The sequence below is a fragment of the Harmonia axyridis genome, chromosome 1 (assembly GCF_914767665.1).
Source record: "Harmonia axyridis chromosome 1, icHarAxyr1.1, whole genome shotgun sequence".
NCBI classification, from domain to species: Eukaryota; Metazoa; Arthropoda; class Insecta; order Coleoptera; family Coccinellidae; genus Harmonia; species Harmonia axyridis.
Genome location: NC_059501.1, coordinates 24,192,551 through 24,217,745, shown reverse-complemented (window position 1 = coordinate 24,217,745; position 25,195 = coordinate 24,192,551). Strand labels below are relative to the sequence as shown.

The following is a 25,195-nucleotide window of genomic DNA, read 5'->3' as shown; positions in this document are numbered from 1 at the left end:
AGAGGAAATAATCAACCAAATTTGCACCTGGCTCCCGGACTAGTATTTTGTGGAGAAACTCGCGAATTGAGTGAAATATCGCATCACTGATATGTTTTCGTTTACGCGCGCTTCATACCAAATTTGATAGTTCATATTGGCGACAAAATTTGCTTACTGAAAATCTATTTATGTTAATTACTCTAAGAGGAACAACAATTTAGCATAGACAGAAATGATTGACAAAATATATTTGCCATAAGAATTTCCAACTATAATATTGAGTTCAGTATTATAGTTTTCTAATTACATTCGATCTCGAAAAAAAAATGTGATGTAATGAATAGAAAATGAATAATGCCATCGCAGAATGATACCAAAACTTCGGCATATGACTTCCAACATTACGTAGAAACACTACACTTCGTGAAATGCTGCATCGCAAAATTTAAAGCAGATAACGTTGGTTATCATAATATAATGATTGTACGATTATCGTGGTATTTTCATTCAGGAGGTTGTGTATATTTTAGTCATTACTTCTGATAAAACGCCCGATCCTCATCCAACTAAACTCGATAACATCATAAAGATAAAGAGGTGTAATGATACAATATTTTCTTTCGGAATTATTGATTCTAAATTTGACATGTATTATACAAAATAAATAAAGAATTCCCAACTGGCATAATATTGATTTTTTTGATATTCAATTTTTAGGTACCATTCATGAATTCATTATACTCATGTGAAAATATTTTTTAAAAGTCATTATTAACTAATAGATAAAATAATATTTTTGAAATATTTTGATTTAGAAAACACTTGTCCTTTATATATTTCTTTTTACAAATCACCGATTTTCCTGGGGTTTCAACATAATTTTTTCGAACAATAATCTACATTGTAGTATTTCAATATTTTTAATTTGCGAATAAAAAAAATAATAATTTTGGTAACTTTTTGTTTTCCGCGAAAGAATGGATGATGTGGTATTCCTACAAATAACTGATTCATTTTTAAAATATTCGTAAAAAATCCTACAAAATATCATTACAAAAGAGGCAATACTCTAATTTTGTGAACCTTTTCAAAGCACTTCCTTTCGGCGAAAGTTGAAAGTATTGTAATATTCCTAACTTCTACTGATCGTTCAAACGTTCTCACAACACCGCACATATTTTTGTCCCTTCTCCTCTGAAAAAATATTGACAGATCTCGAGAAAGTCACGTGGTGGTGTTCCGCCAATACAAAAACATCAATACTCAATATTCAGCAATTGTCCTAATGGTACCTGTTGACCCTACACGATAGAAAAACCGTTGTGAAAAATAAGATAGTCAAATATATTTAAACGTGTAATACCTTATATTCAAATCTGCGATACCTATTGCATTTTCAAAATATCAAGAACGTTCCGCTTAAGTGATCTTAAGTATACCTAAATGACCCAATTGCTCATATAATTATTCTCATTATTCTGAGGAAGACAGAGTGGTTAAAAATTGAGGTTCTGGACACCATTCATATCGATAAAGAAACCCTGCATTGAAAACCATTCAAAGAGGGGGGGTAATTTGGTTTCTGTGATTTTTTTTATGGTTAAGATGTTACTTCTGTGATCATAGTCGGTTTATTGTTTTGAGTGGTTTGGTGAGTGTAGTTTTCAGGTAAATGGAACTAGTTATTATACAATTCAATACATTTGGTGAGTTTCCTTAACTGGAAGAAATTATTAAAAAAAAAAGAAATTAGAATAATATTGATAATGAAATCATATTACGTTAAATTATTCAAAAAAATGTGTTATTTTTATAATTTTTGGAATTTACTTTATTTTTTCAGTTGATCAACAATAAGACATTTTTGTCGCTAAAAAATTAGATACAGCATCAAATCACAAAAAGCAACATAGTTACAAAAATTACCAACTTTCAACTTGAACGTGGTTTTTCATTTTGCGCAACAAGTATGAATGTTTTTTATTTATATTACTGAAGAGTTTTTATTATTTCGGAATGTAACTTGATGATGCTAATGGGTACCTTATTGGTAGATCTCCCTATATTTGTAACACAATATGACGGTCCATTTAAATGACAATATGCTGCAAACGGCCAAACACAACGTCAGATGGCGCGTCAACTGAAATCTTTCCGTAGATTCGAAAGCAATGAACTACCTATGTAAATACGCTCAAAAATGTAATTGTGGCAGTAAATTATTTCAATTATATTTGTGATGCTTACATACTATTCAAATTTTCTGAATCAATGATGCCACAAACAAGAGGTATAGTTCTAACTGCGTCTGTCTTTCCGCTAGTTATGCTAGTATGAATTGTCCTGAATTTTTGTGAAATATTAGGATGGGGAAAAATACCTTTTTTTCTGTGACGGGAAAAAAATTTGACATTTTATCTCTGTTGACAGGTAACAAAATTTGACTTTTCACGAAATTACTTTTTTCCCCGGGAAAAAAGTGAGTACTTTTTTCCCGGATATATATATCTACATATAGATAAAGGAAGATATTTTATTTCAGAATCTTTTATTGAACATTAGTTACATTTCCTTTATATCAAAAGTACAATTATTAAATGTGCATTGCGTAAATGACATGTTCCTTGAACTATTCGGTACAACAGACGAATTTTCTTGTGTTGAAATAATATTTTTCTCTGACATGGACACAACTGTTGTTGATGTACCTGGTCGCAAATCGGGTGTTATTTCAGAACTGCCACACGTTCTGAACACTTTATTAGCAATTTCTGTTCTGTGTGCCACTGATTCATCAACATACCCTTCAGCGACCGTTGATGATTTCCAACCGCCATGTTTCTTTAGTGTCATCAAGTCTCCCCCAGATTCAACTAAAAGTGTAGCAGACGATCTTCGAAATGAATGACCTGTATATGAGTGAGCATTTTCAAGTTGAAGACAATTAGCTACTGTTTCAGGTACCTTATAAAACTGATTTTTACCCACAACCTGATTGATACATTTTCCATTGCGATATGCATAAAACAGGCGGCGATCTTTTGCTGCTGCTGGACGAAGGGCTATGTACATTCGGTAATACTTGATATATTCTTCAGTAACTACGAATCTTCTGTTTACATCATTCTTTGTTTGCTTCAGTTTCACAATTAATAACTTTCCCGAATCTTCAATATCATCCAATGTTACCTGGCTGATTTCACAAATTCGACAAGCACCTGCAATCCCAAATACAACAACAACCTTGGCCATTAAATAAACTTCATCCGGTGCATTATTTAAAAAATCACTAATTTGCGTACTCGTCAAAATCGCAGCTTTCTTGGGCGTGTATCCTTTCCCATTTTGTTTCAGAAATGTAATTAGTTTGAAATATTTTGAAATGTCTACATTATTATTGGATCGTAACAAACTTTTAATCATTGAATAATTCGACCACACTGTTGATGGCTTTTGTTGTTGTGCCAGTTCCGAAAAGTAAGCCAATAACACTGTCTCCGAGAACGAACTGCATTTCTTTTTCATTTTCCAATCCATAAATCTTGAATACGCGGTTTCGTATATTTTCCGCGATTTAGCTGGCAATAATTTTCGTGACGCTACTTGCGCTGCTTCTATCAACTCCGGTGGAGTCAGAGAAAACTCGGAATCAGACATTTTTAACTTTAAATTATTCAACAAGATAACTACTAAACAATTAATACCGAGTTCGCAATTTTTGAATCAAATCACAAAATTAAATTGACAGATATTTGATTACTTTGAAGTTTTCCATAGCAACGCTGGTCTAATTGCAGCTCACTAGTTTAAAAATTCTGACTCTAATGCATTGTAATATTATGTTCTTTCACTATTAAATTGTCGTTTTTCCCATCACAGAAAAAAATAGTGTATTATACACGGGAAAAATATTAGATTTTAGCTCTCGGTTTTTTGTCTCCCTCCGCTTCGCGTCGGGAGACAACATAACCTCGAGCTAAAATCTAATACTTTTTTCCCTTGTATAATAAATAACTATTTTTCTGTGAGGGGAAAAAAATTTGACATTTTATTTCTGTTGACAGGTAACAAAATATGACTTTTCACGAAATTACTTTTTTCCCCGGGAAAAAAGTGAGTACTTTTTTCCCGGATATATATTTATCTACATATAGATAAAGGAATAATAATAATAATACGACCACACTATTGATGGCTTTTGTTGTTGTGCCAATTCCGAAAAATAAGCCAAAAACACTGTCTCCGAGAAAGAACTGCATGTCTTTTTCATTTTCCATTCCATAAATCTTGAATACGCGGTTTCGTAAATTTTCCGCTATTTAGCTGGCAATAATTTCCGTGACGCTACTTGCTCTGCTTCTATCAACTCCAGTGGAGTCAGAGAAAACTCGGAATCAGACATTTTTTAACTTTATATTATCCAACAAAATAACTACTAAACAATTATTACTGAGTTCGCAATTTTTGAAACAAATCACAAATTTAAATTGACAGATATTTGATAACTTTGAAGTTTCCCTTAGCAACGCAGGTCTATTTGCAGCTTACTAGTTTAAAAATTCATATCGATAACATTCTGAGTTTAATATATTGTAATAATATGTTCTTTCACTATTAAATTGTCGTTTTTCCTGTCACAGAAAAAAATAGTGTATTATACACGGGAAAAATATTAGATTTTAGCTCTCGGTTTTTTGTCTCCCTCCGCTTCGCGTCGGGAGACAACATAACCTCGAGCTAAAATCTAATACTTTTTTCCCTTGTATAATAAATAACTATTTTTCATGCTTTTTTTCAATATGGATATCTCGTTCATTATTGATCACACGATACGGCGTTGTAAAAGTGTGACGTCACACACCGCCATTTTTGGTTCTCCTGTCAGTGTTCGGAATCCAAAAAAATAAATTGTCATTCAAATAAGTTCGGTGTTGAAGGAATTGGCTTTTTTTCATAAATAAGAGTATTTGAGGAACGATTTCAGTTTTTATTGATAGGCAGAAGGAACGAGGTTAATACCAGTAAGTTTTAATCCTGTATCATTCCCCAGATTTTGAAAAAGCCGTGTTTATTAGTTGAACTTCAAGTTCGAACTTACTGGCAATAATCTCGTTCCTTCTGTCTATCAATTAATAGTAAAATCGTTCCTTAAATAATCTTATTTATCAAAATAAGCCAATTTCTTATACGACAACGTAATTTGAATGACAATTTGTTTGTTTGGATTCCGAACACTGACAGGAGAACTAAAATGGCGATGTGTGACGTCATCACTAATAGAGCGTATTGCGATTGATCCATTCAGACGTGGACAATCGTTCGTCAAATATGGAGGTGACAAAGGAAGAAATTCGTCATATTTCACATTTTTTCTATCAGGAAGGGAAAAACGCTTCGAAAAGCGACCAAAATTTTCGATGGTTCAATGAATTATGCACCACGCTCTCTAAGGACTGTCCTAATATTCAGAATAGCAATCTGTAATTCAGAAAAGGTTAATTGTATTTCAAACTAACAATATCTGATTTAGAAAAGAAGAAATTGATTTCAGAAAATATAAATTGGAATTCAGATTTGGTAATTTGATAGTTTGAAATTGTAATTCAGAATTGGATACCTACATTTATTTCAGATAAAAATGAGTAGACATAGCTATTTTTATTACTGAATCGGGGTCGTTGCTGCTCTGTTAGCCTTCCGGGAACTGCGTCCAAATTGATCTTTTGTTCTTATCCCAAGCTATTCATACAAACCTGGAGAGACCGTAGATACTGTTTACGAAGCCGACAATATCCTTAGGAGCCTTGCTTGTTACTTCGTGAGTATTTAGGACTGACTTTTCCATATGAGTGGTTCTTAGGCCAGTCAATCTCGGACATTGGCACACTAAGTGTTCGGCTGTTTTTACTTCTTTTCCACAGAGCCTGCAAATCTCATCTGCTGACTTACCCATGCGTTACAAAGGGTAATTGCACCAATAGTGTTCTGTCAGCGGTCCCACCATTACCCGAAGCTCAGCTCGTGGTAACTTCAAGAGTTTTCTGGCATAGTTCGGTGAAAGCACCACAAGTTTCTTTGCCTGAGCAAGACCAGGAGTGTTCCTCCAGAGGGTTATACTGTTGTCCTACTCCCATTGTTGGACTGTTGCCTTATATTGGTCTTTTCCAGACCAACAAAAAGGCTCAAGACCAACAGGTGTTAACCTTGATGCTCTTTTCGCAAGTTCATCTGATTTTTCGTTTTTTTCGATACCACAATGTCCCGATAGCCAGATCTACGTAATACCTGACTTGCATATTGTACGGGTAACTCACTTTTGCCACTGTTGTGAATTCCATATTACATTATCTGAAATTGAATTGATAACTTCCGAAATACAATTTTCTGTTTCTGATATTCAATTCACAATTGGCTCAAGATAGAGGCAATTGGAGAATTCAAGGGGAGGCCTATGTCAAGAAGTGGATGCAGACAGCCCGTTGAAGAAGAACGATTCACTATTTTAAATTACAACTTTGATTTCCTGAATTCCAACTTTCTATTCTAAATTTCAATTTCGTTTTTCTGAAATTAATTTGACTATTCTGAAATCCAATTTTTCTTTTCTGAATTACACTTTCCTATTCTGAAATACATGTTCCCTTTTCTGCTATTGAACTTCGCGATACTCTGAACTACAATTGGCAAAGGTGTAGAGCTGATCGAAAAAAATAGTCCGGGAGCCAGGTGCAAATTTGGTTGATTATTTCCTCTCGAGAGATACTTGGTGAGATGCATCAGATAATAGTAATAAAAAGCCTCGTGAACGTCAGCTATGACACGGTTGGGGGGGAGAGCGGCGGCAGCCCCCCAAACACGAAGAAAAAAAAATACATTCAGTCATTTCCTCCCAACTGAAAATTTGTCAAATTGTAGCTAACCCAATATCTAGACGAAAAAATACAATCAGCTGGCTATAGCATGGTGGATTATACGTCAGCTGGTGCCCCAAACATGAAAAAAAAAAATTTTCAATGACAGCTCTGACAGCGTCTCTGATACTGAATCAGAGAGTGGAAGTAACTAAATATTATTGTGCAACATGTGGAGAAAGTCCTTTTCTCGCGAGTGTGGCACTCTCTGATTTATTATCAGAATCGCTGTCAGAGCTGTCATTGAAAATTTTTTTTTCATGTTTGAGGCACCAGCTGACGTATAATCCACCATGCTATACTCAGCTGATTGTATTTTTTCGTCTAGATATTGGGTTAGCTACAATTTGACAAATTTTCAGTTGGGAGGAAATGACTTAATTTAATTTTTTTTCTTCGTGTTTGGGGGTCTGCCGCCGCTCTCCCCCCAACAGAGTCGCAGGTGAAGTTCACGAGGCTTTTTATTAGTATTACCTGATGCATTCTACTAATTATCGTTTGAGAGGAACTTGGTCATGTACCTATATATCTGTTACTGGCTCCCGGACTAAAACTGGTAGCATTTTTTAAATCAGTTGTATGGTTCTCGACACCAAACTTTTTTTTCTCATTTTGTTGACTTATGTTATGTTGCGTTATGAACGTTATTTACAAATAACAAATCGGATCTTCAGACTTTCCTAGAACCAGTAGTGACTACTGATAACACCGTGCAACTAGATAAAACTGATGATAACGTTATTCCCCTCAAAAAAAAAAGCCACGAAACCAGGTCGTGTGGGGGTATTGAACCTGCTTATATTTTGGATGGCAACAATTGCGATTATTATCGGCATTTATCTCGCTCGATAATCCCACGGAATCCGATACTGTTCCAACTTTCAGACATCAATGAAATCTCGTGTTTACTCGATCTTGCACGTCACAATATGTTCGCACTTCACATCCATGGATTATTTCGCAGAACTGGTGCGAATTAGATAGGACCATCAATTAGATATATCTCGCGAATTTTGCAATCTCCATTCAGTTCTTCCGTGGCTGCCATGTCGGGTGAATGTTCGGCTTGAAGTGGATTAACGCCTTGCTGTCCAAACTTGGTCTGGTCGAGATGAAGGAGGAAATTCTCCTGATGAAAGGTATTCGTGAATCGTGATGCTCACGTTGGGTGTTGAGGAGATTTCGGAGGTGGTCGTTTGGCATCGGTAGAACTCTTCTGTGCTTCTGTCGCCAAGGTGTCTCAGCATCTTCTTCTGTAGATAGGATCCTCGGAAGATTTGCGTATGCTACTATGTACCGTGTTTTCACCATAATTTGACCCCACTTTAAAAATGTTTTATACAAAAGTTTCACGAAATCGACTAGTGTTTTTTAAAATTATTTCACAAAACGAAATATATACAGAGTGGGCAACATATTGATTGCAACTTCATTTTTCAAATGGAAGACCCTGTATATTTTTCTATATTTGACTAGCTCTTTTTCACCTGATTTCGAATATACAAACAAGTGTTTGGCCTTTCCCTCTTATTCTGAGTACCACAGAGTTTCAAATTTTAAGAACCACCTGGCAAGCTAAGTAATCAGTTTTCAAGTGGAAGGCTGCCATAATTCAAAATGCCCTTTTTTGAGTGACAAACGTTTGTCATTGAATGAAAATATTCATCGAAAATTTGAAATATTTTCACTTTATGTGAAAAACTTATGTCATATCGTTGACAACGAGATAACTCAAAGAAGGGCATTTTGAGTTATCGCAGCCTACCACTTGAAAAATGATTACTGAGCATGCTAGGTGGTTCTTAAAATCTGAAAGAAACTCTGTGGTACTCATGATAAAAGAGATACCACACATGTTATATAGTCGAAGTCAGGGGAAAAAGAGTCAAATACAGAAAAATATACAGGGTATTCAATTTGAAAAAATGAAGTTGCAATCAATATGTTGCCCACTCTGTATATATTTCGTTTTGTGAAATAATTTCAAAAAACACTAGTCGATTTCGTGAAAAATTTCGTAGAAAACATTTTTTTGTACTTCTTTCAGTAACAAAGTTAAAGGGGGGTCAAATTGTGGTGAAAAACCTGGTACATACCCAACAAAATTAGAAAAGCTTTGGCGTGAAGTCAAAAGCTTGTAAGTCCTTATTAATAATTTTTCACGGAATTCTCCATAAATGTCTCTACTTCAATTTTCTGAACACACATTTGGAGAAACTTCAGAATGCATTTATTGAATCAACCTGCAAACTGACAATGCCTTATCTCTTTTTTGAAAGAATATTATTGACCAAACAAAAGAATATAATAATAAAGGCATGCTTGAAAGGTTCGAGTTTTCCCCTCTGCAAATATTATACCACTATTGTGTGGAGGCGATGCTCCACTCTGCTTTCAAATTTGTCTATTCAGGATCTAGGCAATCTTTTCGTTGAAATTTCTTTTTTTTTTCAATGTATGCTGGCGTCTCCTCAACACCCCATGATGATTTAGTCATTCTTGTATCTTCTCACATATTTTCTTTAATAGACCCCCCACTCAAAGGGTTATCAGATCATAAATATTGATTTTTTTCGTACAAAAGGTATATTCACATGAAATTTTAGTCGTAAATTGTCCAACTATTCGTTAAAACAATGGAAAACGTTCTGCGCATAAAGATAGCCGGCTTGACGGAGATTTCTACTTGAATCTTATTTCAATTGATTAATTGATTTAAAGTATTTTGAACCAAAAACAAATAATTTCGCCAATTTCGAATCATCAATGACAGTACATGTACTAAAAACAAACAATTCAGCAGAAAACGTCCGAATTTCATGTGAATGATTGATGTAACGGGTACGGGTCATTCGGATTGAAAATTTAAACTCGAATACAAATCCATCTGTGACGAATTCCAAAGTTGACCCGTACCCCCCACAAGGGGGGAATCAAATGGAAGAGATTTTTAGTTTTTTCGAGTTATCTCGAAAACTATTGAAGATATTCTGGATCTGTTAACACCAACACACTAATCCCTAAATAACGCAACTTTTTTATACTATAAGTCACCCTGTATTTCTAACGGTTTTCGATATCCCGGTAGTGACCCTCTACATACAGTTCAAAAAGGATTTTTGTTTAATATATTTATTAATTATAAAAATCTTGAATCATATAAACTGACGAAATGGAGTAGGTTAGGTATGAACTATAAACAAACTGAATGACAGATGACTATCAAAATTCGAGTGAGTATAGATGCCAGTTGTGCCAATAAAAATGTTGCAATCCCTTCAAGATTGCTTTATAAATTATCAATTCCAAGTATTTTATTAACAGAATGTGTTATTAAAGATAAGGATTTTCCGACACCTCGATTAAAATCTGAATTTTCGATCAGACTGACCTCCTACTCGGAATAATCTCAGCACACTCGATGGGTGTGATGAATTGCGAAAATTTTAATCAATTCATCTCAATTCATCGCACTCACATGATAGATTTAGAGAGCGTCTGAACTCGTAATATGGTTAATTGTCGGGCAGAGATGTCCTCTAAAATCCTGTCTTACTGGTTTCAAATTCATTAGATATTCCGGTTAGTTCAACTACTCGTCCAGTTAACTCTATCTCGACTAGTTCATAGATGGAATTGATGTAATTGTGCGTGCATATTTCTTGTGAAAGTCGGATGCACGATTTTTTCTAGCAAAACACTGCAATTTTCACATTTACTATCTACTCTTTTTTTCCGAAGCAAAAAATTTAATAATAAATATCAATTATTCATATAACGAAAAATTTTATTATACAGTGGGCCAAGGTCGATGATACCCTGGAATACTACGGAGAACGAAATGTGCGATTATATTGATAATTTGGATTCTTGGGTAGAGACCACTGCTCTATCGATCTGAAACAATCTTTGCGATGCGGTGTTTCCGCTTATATCAAAAAGTATTAACAAATTCGATATTTCAAATAGAATACCCTGTATATTATTACTTTTTTCGGTTTGCCTTATCCTCTTGATTATTTATGTAACAGGCCAATTGAAAAGTCCCCTGTCTACCATAGTAACACACTTTTTTTTTTTTTTGGAAAATTCGATTTTATTATTCAACATAGTTGCCTCGAGGGCGATACACCGATTATAGCGATCTTCCAACTTTTCGATACCATTTTTTCAGTACGATTTGTCTTTCGCTTCTAAATAGGCTTCAGTTTCGGCGATTACTTCTTCATTGGCCCTAAATTTCTTTCCAGCGAGCATTCTTTTGAGGTCTGAGAACAGGAAAAAGTCGCTGGAGGCCAGATCTGGCGAATACGATGGAGGCAGAAGCAATTCGAAGCCCAATTCATGCAATTTTGCCATTGTTTTTAATGATTTGTGACACGGCGCATTTTCTTGATGAAACAGCACCTTTTTTTCTTCAAATGGGGCCGTTTTTTTGACGATTTCAGTCTTTAAACGATCCATAAGGCTATATAATAATCGCTGTTGATGATCTGGCTTTTTGGAGGTAATCAATGAATGTTATACCTTGCGCATCCCAGAATACTAATGCCATAACCTTGCCAGCTGACTGTTGTGTTTCTCCTCTTTTTGGATTCGTTTCATTGTGTGCAGTCCACTCAGCAGACTGTCGATTGGACTCCGGAGTTAAATGATGCAACCATGTTTCATCCATTGTCACATATCGACGCAAAATTTCAGGTTTATTGCACTTAAACAGCTGCAAACACTGCTCAGAATCATTAACACGTTGTTGCTTTTGATCGATTGTGAGCTCGCGCGACTTATGTTTTTTGGTCCAGCAAGATTGTTTTTAAAAACTTTAATATTACAATTGAAATTACCAGTGAATTCTACGATAGAATTTTATTGAAATCAAATACAAGTGTTCGTATTAGATGTTTATTACAGACTAAGATAAGATAAAGCGTCCGTGTCGCTGGTAAGAATTGCGGACTTAGCCATCTTCCACGAAACGGGCCATCTTCCACGAAGCGGTCAGGTTACACATGTCTTCTCTTCCTTAGTCTGCTTATTTTGTTGCTATGGTCTTAGAACGAGATATATAACTCCTCCATCCTCAGAGTGTCGTCTACGGGATGATGAATGTCCTTGGGCTGTTGGTGTCTTCAGCTGGGGTGGATCTATTGGTAGCCCTTCGATTGCACAAATTTAGTCTTATCAATTTTTTCACAATAAAATAGAAACATAATGGGATAATTAGTAAATAGATGATAATGATCCAATATTTTGTTGATTTTGTTTCTTGAAATTTTGGTATTAGGGGTTTTATCTGCTCCTGTTGTTTTTGAAGTTCATGTACTTTGTCTAAGCGAATTTTGTGTAGATGTATCCTTGTGTATTGGGGTGTAGAGTTCTTCAATTCTGAAATTATTTGTGGCAGGAACATTGGTTGATTCTTAATCATATGTTTATCATTTCTGTATCGATTGTTTTCAGTTTCGAATAGGCATCCGGAGGGAATGTCTACTAAGAAGGTACCTTTCAGAGTAGCAAAATCGGTTCTTTCACAGGTTGTTAGAATTTTCATTTCTTTTGGTGCTACTACAATGTATTTCGAGTTGTCTACTTGTTCGATGAAACTTTCTGATAATGATATAGGGATGTGTTGACAATCCTTGTAGGTATCTTGGAGTTGCAGTAATTGGAATGTGCAATCTGAATGTTTCGTACCATCGGTGAGTTTGTTTTGGGTACAATAGTATCCTGGGTGCAAATCTATGCATGGTGTTGGAGTGTATTGAAAATACTTCTCGTTCATTGTCAGATATGAGTTGGCAGGAATTATGGTTGTATTTTTTTTTGTTGGTATCGAATAAAGGTGGTAATGTGAAAATTTTGTGGGATATATTATTGGAAAATATAGGATGAAAACAATTCTGTTGCCAGAAATATATGCATCTACGTCTATAACATTATAATATTTGTGAATCTCTGCTTCCTCAACGAAAAGGAGGTTTTCTGGTTTATTATGTTTTAGAACGAATTTCGTAATCGTGTGTAGCTCTGATGGTTTTATTATGCTATGGTGAAGTATTCTTTGCTTTGCAAAGTTTATAGCGTTTTCGATATCATTAAGTAATTGCAATATTATATTTAAACATACATTTATTTGATCTAAGACGTTTCTTGCTTGGAGGTAGTTAAAGAAGTTGAAATTTAGTTCTTTTAATTGGAATACTGTCTGAGAAAGTGCAGATTTAATTTCTTCCTGATTTTGTTTTAAGAATGAAACTGTATTATTGAAATTTTTGATTATTTCGGTGGTTATTGAAATTTCGGTATTTAATTTAGTGACAATCTCCTGTTGGTTATTTTTTAAATCGTCAAGAATTTGGTCGTAGTGAACTGCATCATTTGCATCTAAATTGCCTGAAATGCCTTTAATTACTGTGCCTAAACCGTTAATGAGACCACGTCTGACTCTTGTTTTCGGAAAAATTATGTTTAATTTTTGTTCTGCCATGTTTAATTGGTAACTCAAAGCTCTGTCGAAATTTTGCAATTCGAAATAATATGGGTTCTTTTTATTATTTAGAATTGTTTCAGTAATTTTGTCGAAATGACTTCTTATCATATTCAACTCAGTGTGTATGGGTAGGAGATTGTAATAGTGGATGAAATTGTGGGATTTCAATTTTACTTTGGCGTTGCCTAGGTCAATTGGAAGAATTCCTGGGTTGTCTTTGAGGTTAGTTATTGTTATCTTCTGATCTGCTGTCGTCGCTATTGCGATTAGGCTCGTCCTGTAAAGATTCATTTTGTTTAGTCTTTGGTCTTCTTAAGTTCTGTTTGTGGAGGGTTTTTCGATGGGTCGTGATTTTAATTTTTCTGTTTTGGATTACTTGATCTTTTGAGAACTTTGGTGTTAGTTTATTTCGATTGTTAGATGTAATTTTGCGATAAATTGTAGTTCCGGGTTTGTATGTCAATGGTTCGTGTCGTTTTTCGTTGTGTTTCTCGATTGTAGCTTGTTTTTTCTTGGCCAAATTTTCATTTAGGTTTTTGTATATTTCGAGTGTTTTATCACGATGATTTTCGATGTAGTTGTTTATGAATTTTTCGTTGATATCAATATTAAGGGGGTCTTTTGTGTTTAAGTGTCCGTTGATTACGTCTATTGGTTTCTGCTTTGTCGCGGAATGAATAGAGTTGTTGTAACTTAATATAGCGTAAGGCATTTGGTTTAGAATGTTGGTTGAATTTTTGTCTTTTTCTTTTATGATACGAAGTAGTTCTATTAAAGTTGAATGAAGTCTTTCGATTGATCCGTTTGATTGACTATTGTTCACAGTAATGTAATGGGGATGAATTTGATGGAGTTTTAAAAATTCTTGAACAACCGAATTTTTCAATTCGCTTCCGTTATCCATTACAATGGTAGTCGGTGCTCCGTGATGGGTCATAAAAGTCAATAGAGATCGGACAACTTCAATACCTGATAGGGAAATTAATGGATATGCTTGTGCGTATTTGGAAAATGTATCTATCAAAGTAAGGAATTTTTGTCCTTGTGTCTGGAAAGTATCGATGTGGATTATTTCAAAAGGTTTGATTGGGGTCGGTGTTAGCATTAATTTTTGTTTTGGAGGGTTTCTGTCGTATTTATTGACTTGGCAAATGTCGCAAAAATTTATGTAGTTACTTACGTCGGTTTTGATTCCTGGCCAATAATATGTTTGTTTTATACGGTTTTCTGTTTCTAATATTCCTCTATGATTGGTTTTTGTTTCATGGAGAAATTTAATGAGTTCTTGTTGTCTTTCTTTATCTTCTACATCTTTTAAAACGGTATTACATTTGATCAATTTGAATGCAGAGTTTTTGAACGTATTTCTCAAGAATTCGCAAATTTTTGGGACATACTCATCATTTTTGAAATTTATCGCATATATTGTGTTTGGTTTTATGTAATTTTTGAATAATTTTATGGTTTCACTTTCTAAGTTGTTCACGGAGAGTTGACAATAAATTCTACGCTTTGTTGAAAAGAGATTTTCTATTTTTGTTTTTGCTGGTGAGTGGTAAACGAAATCTAGGATAATTTGATGTTTGAAAATGTTAAGTGCTTTTTCTGTTATTGGGATTCCTTGTATTGGTTCTTCAGAACTTGAATGAACTGTATCGTCATCGTCGGAATCTGGAGGATTGTCTGATGGGTGAGATGGGCTTGCCGTCGCATCCTCCCCTTCGAGAGGTCGAGATACCGATGGACCTGCTTCGGGTTCCGGTATTTCGTTAACATTCGGTGTTTCGCTTACGTTCGCTAACATAGAAAAATTGTCGTTGTCTTTATCATTATCGTTCGATTTTGAGAATGATTCATTAAATTTTTGTATATATTCAAAAAGTTCTTTATTGTGTAGTTCGACTCGAGAAAGTGCGTCAGCATTACTGTTTGAGCTGCCTTTCTTGTATAGAATTTCGAATTGGAATTCTGATAGTTTTAATCTCCATCTTAAGAGTTTGCTGTTTGGTTCCTTCAGTGACATTACCCACTGAAGTGGACGATGATCGGATAATATTTTAAATTTTCTACCGAATAAATAGGGGCGGAAATATTTAGTTGCCCAGACTATGGCTAAAAGCTCCCTCTCTATTGTGCTATAGTTTCGTTCGCTATCGTTTAGTGTTCTCGATGCGTATGCAACTGGTCTATCGGATCCAATGGGGCCTTGTGAAAGTACGGCTCCTATGGCAACATTACTTGCATCGGTTGTAAGAAGAAATTCTTTTTCGAAGTCGGGATATTGAAGAATGGGGTCGTTTGTAAGGAGATTTTTGCAGTATTCGAAACATTCTATAAATTGGGGTGTGTGTTCAATTTTTGAACCTTTTTTTAGACATTGAGTAAGGGGTTTAGTAATTTTAGCAAAGTCCTTGATAAATTTTCGATAGTATCCGAGAAGTCCCAAGAAGCCTTTTATTTCTTTAGGTGTTCTAGGGATTGGGTATTTTTTGATAGCTTTGATTTTATCTGGATTAGGTTTGACGCCGTCAGGGGTGACGATATGACCTAAGTAAGCTACTTCTTTTCTTAAAAATTCTGACTTGTCGAGTTGAATTTTGAAATTAGTTTCGCGGAGTCTCTGAAAAACTTTTTCAAGATTGACGATATGCTCTTGGAGTGATGTTGAATAGACGATTATGTCATCGAGATATACAAGACATATTTCGTTTTGTAATCCCCTAAGCATATTATCCATTACTCGTTGAAAGGTTGCACTGGCACTTTTCAATCCGAAGGGCATTCTGAGATATTCGTAATGACCGTTCTCGACGCTAAATGCGGTTTTAGGAATGTCATCAGGGTTCATTTCAATTTGGTGATAACCACTGGCTAAATCGATGGTTGAAAAATAGTTGCATTTTCCGAGTTTATCGAGAACATCGGTGATGTTTGGAAGAGGATATTTGTCATCAATACTTTTTTCGTTTAGTTTCCGAAAGTCTACCACGATTCTAAATTTTTTCTTTAGGGATGAGTCGTTCTTTTTGGGTACGATCCAAATTGGAGAAGACCAGGGTGAATTACTTGGCCTAATTATGCCTTGTTCTAGCATGGAATTAATTTGTCGCCTTACTTCGTCTTTGTGTACAAATGGATACCTATAGGATCTAGTATAAATAGGAATTTCGTCTTTTGTTTTTATTGAATGTTTGATCTGATTTGTGAAGGTGAGACGTTGGCCTTCGATGTGGAAAATATCGGAATATTTATTGCATAATTTTAGGATATGGGATTTTTCTTCTTCGTTCATGTGCGAGGTTCTGATTAATTTTTCTGCGTTGAATTTAGTACTGCCGGTTTTTTGTGAGTCTAAGTGATAAAATTCGTAGTTGCTTTCTTTAAACGGTAATGAGTTAATTGGTTGTGTTAAATTCATAATGATATCTTCGTCTGTTTTGTTAGAGATTTGAATTTTTGCAAAACCGTTTTGGGCTTTCGAAAGTGTTGCCGGTATTTCGCATTTTTGAATAATCTGATGTGGTACAAGAACATCGCCGTTGTTTTGTTTTACGGGTACATTCGCAATAATTTGGGTATGAGGATTAATTCTTAATTTGAAAATTTGGTTTACTTGGCTTGGTTGATATTTAATGGGAATAGTAGTTACAGGGGTAATTAATTTGGAGTTTATTAAGTCGATTTGAGCGTTCAATAACTTTAGGTTATCTAATCCTATGAGTCCGTCAAAAATATTATGAAATTTGAAAAGGTAAAATTTAAGGTTGACATTTTGTTTGAATTCTGGAAAGATTGGGATGTCGGCACAATGTTGATGTGTTTCTGATTGAAAAACTGTAGAAACTGTGAATGGTTCTAGTAAAATTTGATTTGGATAATTTTCATGAGCGATTTTTGGGTTAATGAAAGATTTTGTTGATCCAGTGTCTATTAGTAGTTTCAAAGGAGGGTTTTTTATCTGAATATACGGTAGTTCTCTTCTATCCGATGATATATATGTTTCAATTAAGTCTCTTGTTCCGAGAAAGCGTCCGTCTGAAAATTTTCGGGGAAATCATAATTTGGGAAATCTTCTTCGGGGTTGTCAATTTCAATGTTTTCGTCGAATTCTATGTTTTCTTGTCCGTTATCGTAATGTTCAGTATTGAAAAGTTCTTCGCTAATAAAATCTGGTTTTTGAGAGGTATTTTGGAAGGATGTATTTTGGAAATTTCTTTGAGTTCGCTGCTTACTATTAAGGGAACTGCTAATGCTCATTGGTGTAGGTTTATTCTGTTGATAATTTTGGGATCGTTTGAATACTTGGGAGTTGGTTGGGAATCGTTGCGGAACGAAATTTGGATTCCTCTGGAGATTTATGGGGGCACTAGGAAATTGCTGGTATTTGAAGCTAGAATTATTTTGTGAATTTGCTTGGCTGTTTTGGGGATGAATGTATTGTTGTTGGGTCAGAATTGGTCTATTTTGTGATCGATAAAATTGCTGATGTGTCGAAAAATTTTGTGGATTCGGTTTTCTCAAATTTTGAAAATTATTTGGACTTTGATAATGTTTTATATTATCTTCTTCAATGATGAATTGAAGTGCCTGAGCTAAACTATTAGGTCTCATAGCGCGTATCATTGGTCCTAGTGGATCTCTTAATCCAGCTAAAAATGTTTTGAGAGCTTGTTTGGTGAAAAATTCTCTCTTGGCTTTACGTTCTGTTTCTTCGCATTTAAGGTCAATGTAGTTGCAAATGGTGTTAAGAAGGGTTAAAACTTTTTCATGAAACTTTTGGGGAGATTCTCCGGGTCTTTGTCTCAAGTTAACTAAATCTTGATTCAAACAGTTTTCATCTCGTTGATCGCCAAAATTTAGAATAAGAGAATTTTTTATTTCTTCCCAACTATTAGTTGCGCCGTGAATAGCTACTACTTCTTCGGCTTTGCCTTGAAGTTTATTCAAAATTCCATTAATCAGTAAGGTATTTTGAAAGTTATTAGGGTTATTAACATCAAAATAGTGAAGTAAAAGCGATTCAGAAGCTTTTACGAATCTGTGTAGTTTATTTGGGTTACCGTCAAATTCCGGTACGATACAAAGATTCTTTGTGTCAAAATTGGGCGTTACTGCCATATTTACAGTATTACTTTCGTCAGTAATGTTTAAATTATCAAATGTGTTAATTAAATCAAGAATTGTCTCTAACTCAATAGAATTGTTTTCGGAAATTGAATCAATAGGATTGGAATCAGAGGAGTCTGACATAAACAATGGTAATATTCAATTCACTTACAGGATCCAGTTGAACATCAAAATCTTCATGCCTCGCTGCGTGATTGTATCCTCGATGGAACTTCACGGTTGCACCAAGTCTTTTTGATGGGTTCGTTTTTTCGCTTAATGAGTTGAAACTCAAAAGTCCTTCACAATGAAAACTCGCGAAAACTCCGTCGACTGCGCCACTTATGTTTTTTGGTCCAGCAAGATTGTTTTTAAAAACTTTAATATTACAATTGAAATTACCAGTGAATTCTACGATAGAATTTTATTGAAATCAAATACAAGTGTTCGTATTAGATGTTTATTACAGACTAAGATAAGATAAAGCGTCCGTGTCGCTGGTAAGAATTGCGGACTTAGCCATCTTCCACGAAACGGGCCATCTTCCACGAAGCGGTCAGGTTACACATGTCTTCTCTTCCTTAGTCTGCTTATTTTGTTGCTATGGTCTTAGAACGAGATATATAACTCGCGGCACATATTTTGCATACAGCTTTCTCATGTACAAATATTCGTGAATGATATGATGGACAAGTTCAGATGATATCTTCACAATGTCTGCTACCTCGATCAATTTCACTTAACGATCATTGAAAATTATTTTGGAAACTATTGATTTTTTCGTCGGTGACAGTCTCTTTTGGGCGTCCACTGCGTTCGTCGTGTTCGGTGCTCATTTTACCACGTTTAAACTTAGCATACCAACCAATGATGGTTGATTTTCCTGGTACATACCCCGGAAACTCTTCATCAAGCCAATATTTTGCTTCAACTGTATTTTTTTCTTTCAAAAGGAAATATTTGTTCAGCACAGGAAATTTTTGGTTTTTCAACCATTAGGATATCTCCGATTTTCTTTTAACCTTCATAGCAAAATTGATGATCGGATTACAATTCGATTCCTATTGAATCATCGAACAGTTGCACTGTTTATAATTGAAATACGACACGATAAGAACATCCGAGAAAATCCATCTGGAAATTTTCCACTACGCACATAATTATCGACTTTTCGATAAACCCTACTTAGCAGGATGCATCCCTGCATACACAAAGGCGTAATCCGATGCCAAGGTTTACGTGCATGCTTGCCAACGTGTAGAAATGGAAATCCATCACGTGGCTCGCTTTTCAGTGTGCTTGGTCGGTAATTTCATTTAACACGTGATGGATTGATTTATGGACATCACGTTCGCAGATTAGTTGACATTTGGAACAACATTGTCTAGTTTACATTACGTGAAATTGTTTGTCTCATCTCGTTGGGAGCATAATGATGCTGTCGCTTTTAATTTTGATCATTAAAAATTGGATTTGGCACGTTAAAGCATATCAACAAGATTATTGAATGGTTACCCAACTGATTTCCTATATCTCACTTCCATTCAACCGGATACAAGTCTGGAAAATGAGAGGGTCATGCAAAACATGTCTTTTTTAAGCAATCATTCTCCATACAGATCGCTCCATAATTGAGTCACAATGTCTGCAATTTTCGAATTTTGAGTGGGGAGGATCTTAAAGAGAAAAATTCGACTCGATGATGACGAATCCGTTCTCAAATTTTTCAACATGATATTTTAAAACGGTCTGCGATTTTGCTAGATTTCAAGTTTCCATATAGTTGTGATTCTAATCTTTTTGAAGATGTATTCATTTCAAACATTCGTGGGCGTACTCCTTGTCATTTTCTTGATTTTTATTCTATTATCTTTTAATAAAAATCTTTCATCCGACATATTCTAATGTAACTATTGTGGGAGTGTTTTTTAATTTTACCATCCCTGATTGGAAACTATTTGTCTGGTGGGGGTCATTTTTTGTTCTCCATTTCATAAAAAAACCTATAACCTAGAAAATCTAGGATTACAAACGTAAGAACTCCTTCTTGAGGTAGTGCGAAGAATACAAAAGGTGAGAATAAAAACCGGCGAATTTATTTGCGTAAATATACAAGATTGTTTTTCTTTGAAATTTTTTTCATTATATTTCGGCGAGGCGTTATTAGCCTCTTTCAGATGATGCAATGTTTCATCCCTGGAACACTGATGAAATCATCAGGATGACACTCAGGGATCCCTGCCATATACACATTCCATCTCCAAAGCGGAGCTTGGTGAATTCTCCGTAAAACGGTTGGGTTTATATCCCAAGCGGTTCCACTTTTCCAAGAGATGCGAAGATCACAACATCATCTCTCCGGCAAGCAAAGAGTCACTATAATATATCTATATGTATATATATAAAAGAGGATCTATGGATATTATGTAAGGGCATTACGTTCGAACGACTGCGCCAAATTGGATAATTCTTTTTTTATTGTGTTCATTACTGTCATGAGAAGGTTTACACAACAAAATATTTTCGAAAATTAAAAAAGGCTTTCCTTTTCCGTCCAACCGAGCGAATAAAATTCTCAGAAAAATTTACAACTTTCATTCCAATTTTGATGTTTTCCAGAAATCCTTCGATTCTAATCTTTTTCTCTTTTCTTTCAGGGCACAACGTGAGCCACAACGGATCGGAGGAAATGAGGGACCCCGAAACGTACCCTGAGCCACACCTCGAATATGTGGACGATATCCACAAGGCAAACACCCTCCAGTCGTTGAACATGATGCGGAAAAACCGGCAATTCTGTGACGTTATTCTTCATGTACGTGCACCTGACTGTAGGACATTCGTTTTAACAGATGACAGTCCACCACAATCAGTATTGTTCAAACCTTTCGTTCAGTAGATCTGTTTTTTATCTAGAATTTTTCATAAATTTTTGAAGGTTGCCTGTTATTCTGATTATTATGCGTATGTTTACGGTCAGTTACACTACTGGGCTCCTCTCATCAATTTTGAATTTAAAAGATCGGTAGTGAGTAGATTTTTGGTACTTACTTTAAGGAAGTAGCAGTAGTTGTGTTCAAATTAGTGATCTGACGTTTATGAATAAGATGTGAACGATCATTGAATTTATGTATTAATTATGATCGTTTCAGAAATTTTCGAAACTAATCAAAGTAATCAAACTCAAAACCCTAAAAAAATATTGTTTGATATTTCCAATCAACATTTTTAGTTATTGGCTTCAATTCTGTTTTGTAATAGGAAACCCAATTAAAAATAGCTCTGTAGTTTTCATGTGGATCGAAACACGTCAAGTAATCTATCAGAAAATTTGGGAACGCTTGAAAAGAAAAATTTCAACAGTAATATCTTATTCGTAGACATGTAACGATTGATTATTCTTTACAGATTGCTAAATTTAGGTAAAAATTGTACCGATCTCTAGTTAAATATCGTTCTTTTCGAAAGAACGTTTTAATTTTTTCTGTTTTACAGAACAGTCCTCAAATTAGTAGGTGATGGTAAAACGTTTTTATTTATTATTTACATTCCGTCCTTTATTTTCCTGTAGTGGCAACTCACCATACAATTTTCGAAGTGAGATATGTCAAAATGTTACAAAAATCTGTTTGTTCGTTTAGGTTGAAAATGTTGAGGTACATGCTCACAAAGCAGTTCTGGCTAGTGCATCTCCTTACTTATTTGAACTGTTCACCAACCACGAATTGAAGAGGTCAGAGAATTGCATAACATACAAACTTAATGGAGGTTTTGACAAAAATGCATTGGAAATTTTGGTTGATTATGCCTACACTGCAAAACTGGAAGTACATTACAAACAGGTAATTTTAGTTTTTATCTCAATATATTCCACCACTGTAAAGGAGTTCAAAACTTTTTAAATCAAACATCAGAAGAATAAGGGTCTTCATAATTCAAATAATTTCGTTATGCAATTCATTAATTGGAATTACAATTTTTGTACTGAAAAATAATCCTTTATCTTTACCAGAAAGATTCTCAACTTTCCTTCATAAAATATCAATCCGCATCCTCTCACCTGTCTGGAACCTCGAAAATCCATTTAAAATTGATAAGAATTAATTAAAGACTTAAATTTTCCTTTATTTTGTTCGTTATTATTTGCAAACCTCAGTACTTTCGTTTTTAGGTCAAGTCGGTATTTCTGGCAGCTAACCAGCTCAAAATGGAGAGGGTGTCAAAAATTTGTGCTCAGCATCTCATCAAACACTTGAATGTTGACAACTGTATAGAGATAAGATCACTACCTGGAATAGCAAGAAATAAGGAATTCATGCAGCATATTGATGCTTTCATAGCAAAAGAAGTAAGTATCAAACCATTTCAACAGTTCACAGGAATACAAAATGTTTCATTTTCAGTTCACTCAAGTTAGTAAACTGAACAATATTCTCAACCTTCATTGCATACAAATTGAAATATTGAGTCAGTCAAAGGAGGAAATGTCGATGGTGAACCCCAATTCGCTATTCAGATTGATTTTAACCTGGATTCAGAAGCAAATTACTGAAGAATCTCTCAACATGGCTTCACTTCTTGAAAAACCATTCATGTTGTATATTGCAATAGACAATTCTTTGCAAGACTGTTCCATAATGCCAGCTGGTAATTTTTTTTAATAATTACAAGTTAAAATAGCATACATTCTTCTCAGAAAAATTAAGCAAGTACTGGAGAATTTATTTTCAATTTTTCAGGCGATATCAGCAATACTGAAATTGTACAAGATTATAGAAAGAAATCCCTCAAAGACCCTCAACCGAATTCTAAGAACAAACGTAAAATCTTAAGTCAACCGTCCAAGCCCAGAGTGTTGATCTGTAAAAGAGAAATTGGTATCGAAGAAGAAAATGAATTTGAACCAGATTGGAATCTTATTGCCGCAGATCAAGTTGGAGATCATAGTTATCTAGGTTTAGTTACAATTGGAGGAAGACTCACCACCATATCCTTAATGTTAAGGTGAGGATTTTAGTTTTTTCAGAAATCAAAATAAATTGTTTTCTGTAAGATAATTAGTTGGCAAAGGGCTTCAATACACCACATTTGGTGTGGTAAGGTCTTTTCCAATGAAGAGACCTCTTTATCCTCATCTGAGGTCAAGTGACCAGAGTTCTTGAGTCTTCTATTAGGTTGCTCCAGGAGTGGTTGGATGGGAAAATTTCTGTGATTCCAATCTGTCATAAATATCTTATCAGAGCAGAAGTATTCATGTCTAGATCCTGGTGAAGAATGCAGAATTCCTACTCATAAATATAATTTTTTTTCAGACTGAATGTACCCTCTACCCCATCTCCAGTTACCACACCAATATCAAGTCGGCCAGGCAGCGAAGAAAAACCAGATTTTTATTGTGGTGTGGCAAATATGTCTTCTCAAAGATGCGCTTTTGGATGCGGTAATGTCAATAACACCTTATTTGTTTGTGGTGAGTACAAAGCAAAATTCATAATGATTTCATATTTTCCAGTTCGAATTAAATCGATAAAAAACATCCTAATCTCAAAGAGCATACTATGGAGTAAAATTAAATCTTGTAATATTCTCATAGAGCTCTCAATTTCACATTCTCAAGATTAATCCAGTGATTCTGTTGATTTATGGATTTATTTCTAATAGCTTTCAAGATATAATCAATCGTTCAAAACACTGTCGTAATGTTGATCAGTTTTTTGTGTTAATTGGGATGTCTACAAAATTGTTAGCACTTGTTAATTCACTTTCAAAATGTTATATATACTCCATCTAGATTGTTTATGCTGAACGAAATTATCAATTTCAGGTGGCTATGACAGAACAGAATGCTTACGTACAGTTGAACAATATATCCCAGAGACCAATATCTGGAAACAGCTTCCAACGATGAGAGAAAGTAGAGGAAGATTTAAGATTGCAGTGTTAAATGATAAGGTGTATGCCTTAGGAGGTAGTAACGGAACTACCGAGCTTGCGTCTGTTGAAATGCTGGACCTATCTATTGGTAAATGGGTGGTGATGCCCCCTTTGCCTTTAGCCAGAAGTAATTCAGGCGTATGCACCCTGAACAATTTAATTTACTTTATTGGAGGATGGAATGGTCAAGTCGGTATCAAACAATGTGATGTGTTCAATCCGGAAACCTCCACATGGGGATCTATTGCTCCTTTACATACAGGTAAGTTGATAATAGATAGAATGAGGCAATGAAAAAAAATTATATTTTAATGACATTAGAAATACAGAAATTTTGTGAAAAAAAAATTTAATTGTTATTTGATCTATTTACAGGTAGATACCAAGCTGCAGTGACAGCTTATAACAATCAAGTGTTTGCTATCGGTGGTTGCGATGCTTGGAACTGCCTAAACTCTGTAGAAGTCTACAGACGGGATGAGAATGTCTGGTCATTCTTCAAACCCATCATCACTGCGCGTAGAGGTTGTGGAGTTGCTGTTTTCAACAACAAGATATATGTCGTTGGAGGTTCAGATGGCACTCATTCCCTCAATAGCACAGAGGTATATGATGAAGAAACTCAGACATGGGTTGTTGGTCCTACCATGACTACACCAAGAGCTAATGTAGAAGTAGCAGTTGTAGGAGATCGATTATATGCAGTGGGTGGATTTTCTGGTGAGTGTTTCCTTTGCATTTAATCTGTTTGAATGTATTTTGGATATTATTT

The 25,195-nt window shown here is 34.9% G+C and overlaps 1 protein-coding gene across 5 annotated transcripts in view; it reads left to right on the top strand.

Annotated features, from left to right (window-relative positions):
* The window catches only part of LOC123675887 (influenza virus NS1A-binding protein homolog A-like), a 49,600-nt gene that overhangs the window by 23,056 nt on the left and 1,349 nt on the right, over positions 1-25,195 (top strand). For 2 of the 5 annotated variants that reach the window (XM_045611470.1, XM_045611455.1), the window contains 8 exons: positions 21,147-21,304; positions 22,131-22,331; positions 22,661-22,837; positions 22,893-23,136; positions 23,229-23,493; positions 23,802-23,959; positions 24,314-24,685; positions 24,799-25,143. In XM_045611470.1, the coding sequence (XP_045467426.1) occupies positions 21,147-21,304; positions 22,131-22,331; positions 22,661-22,837; positions 22,893-23,136; positions 23,229-23,493; positions 23,802-23,959; positions 24,314-24,685; positions 24,799-25,143 (1,920 nt within the window). The other 3 variants (XM_045611463.1, XM_045611447.1, XM_045611478.1) reach the window with 3 other exon arrangements.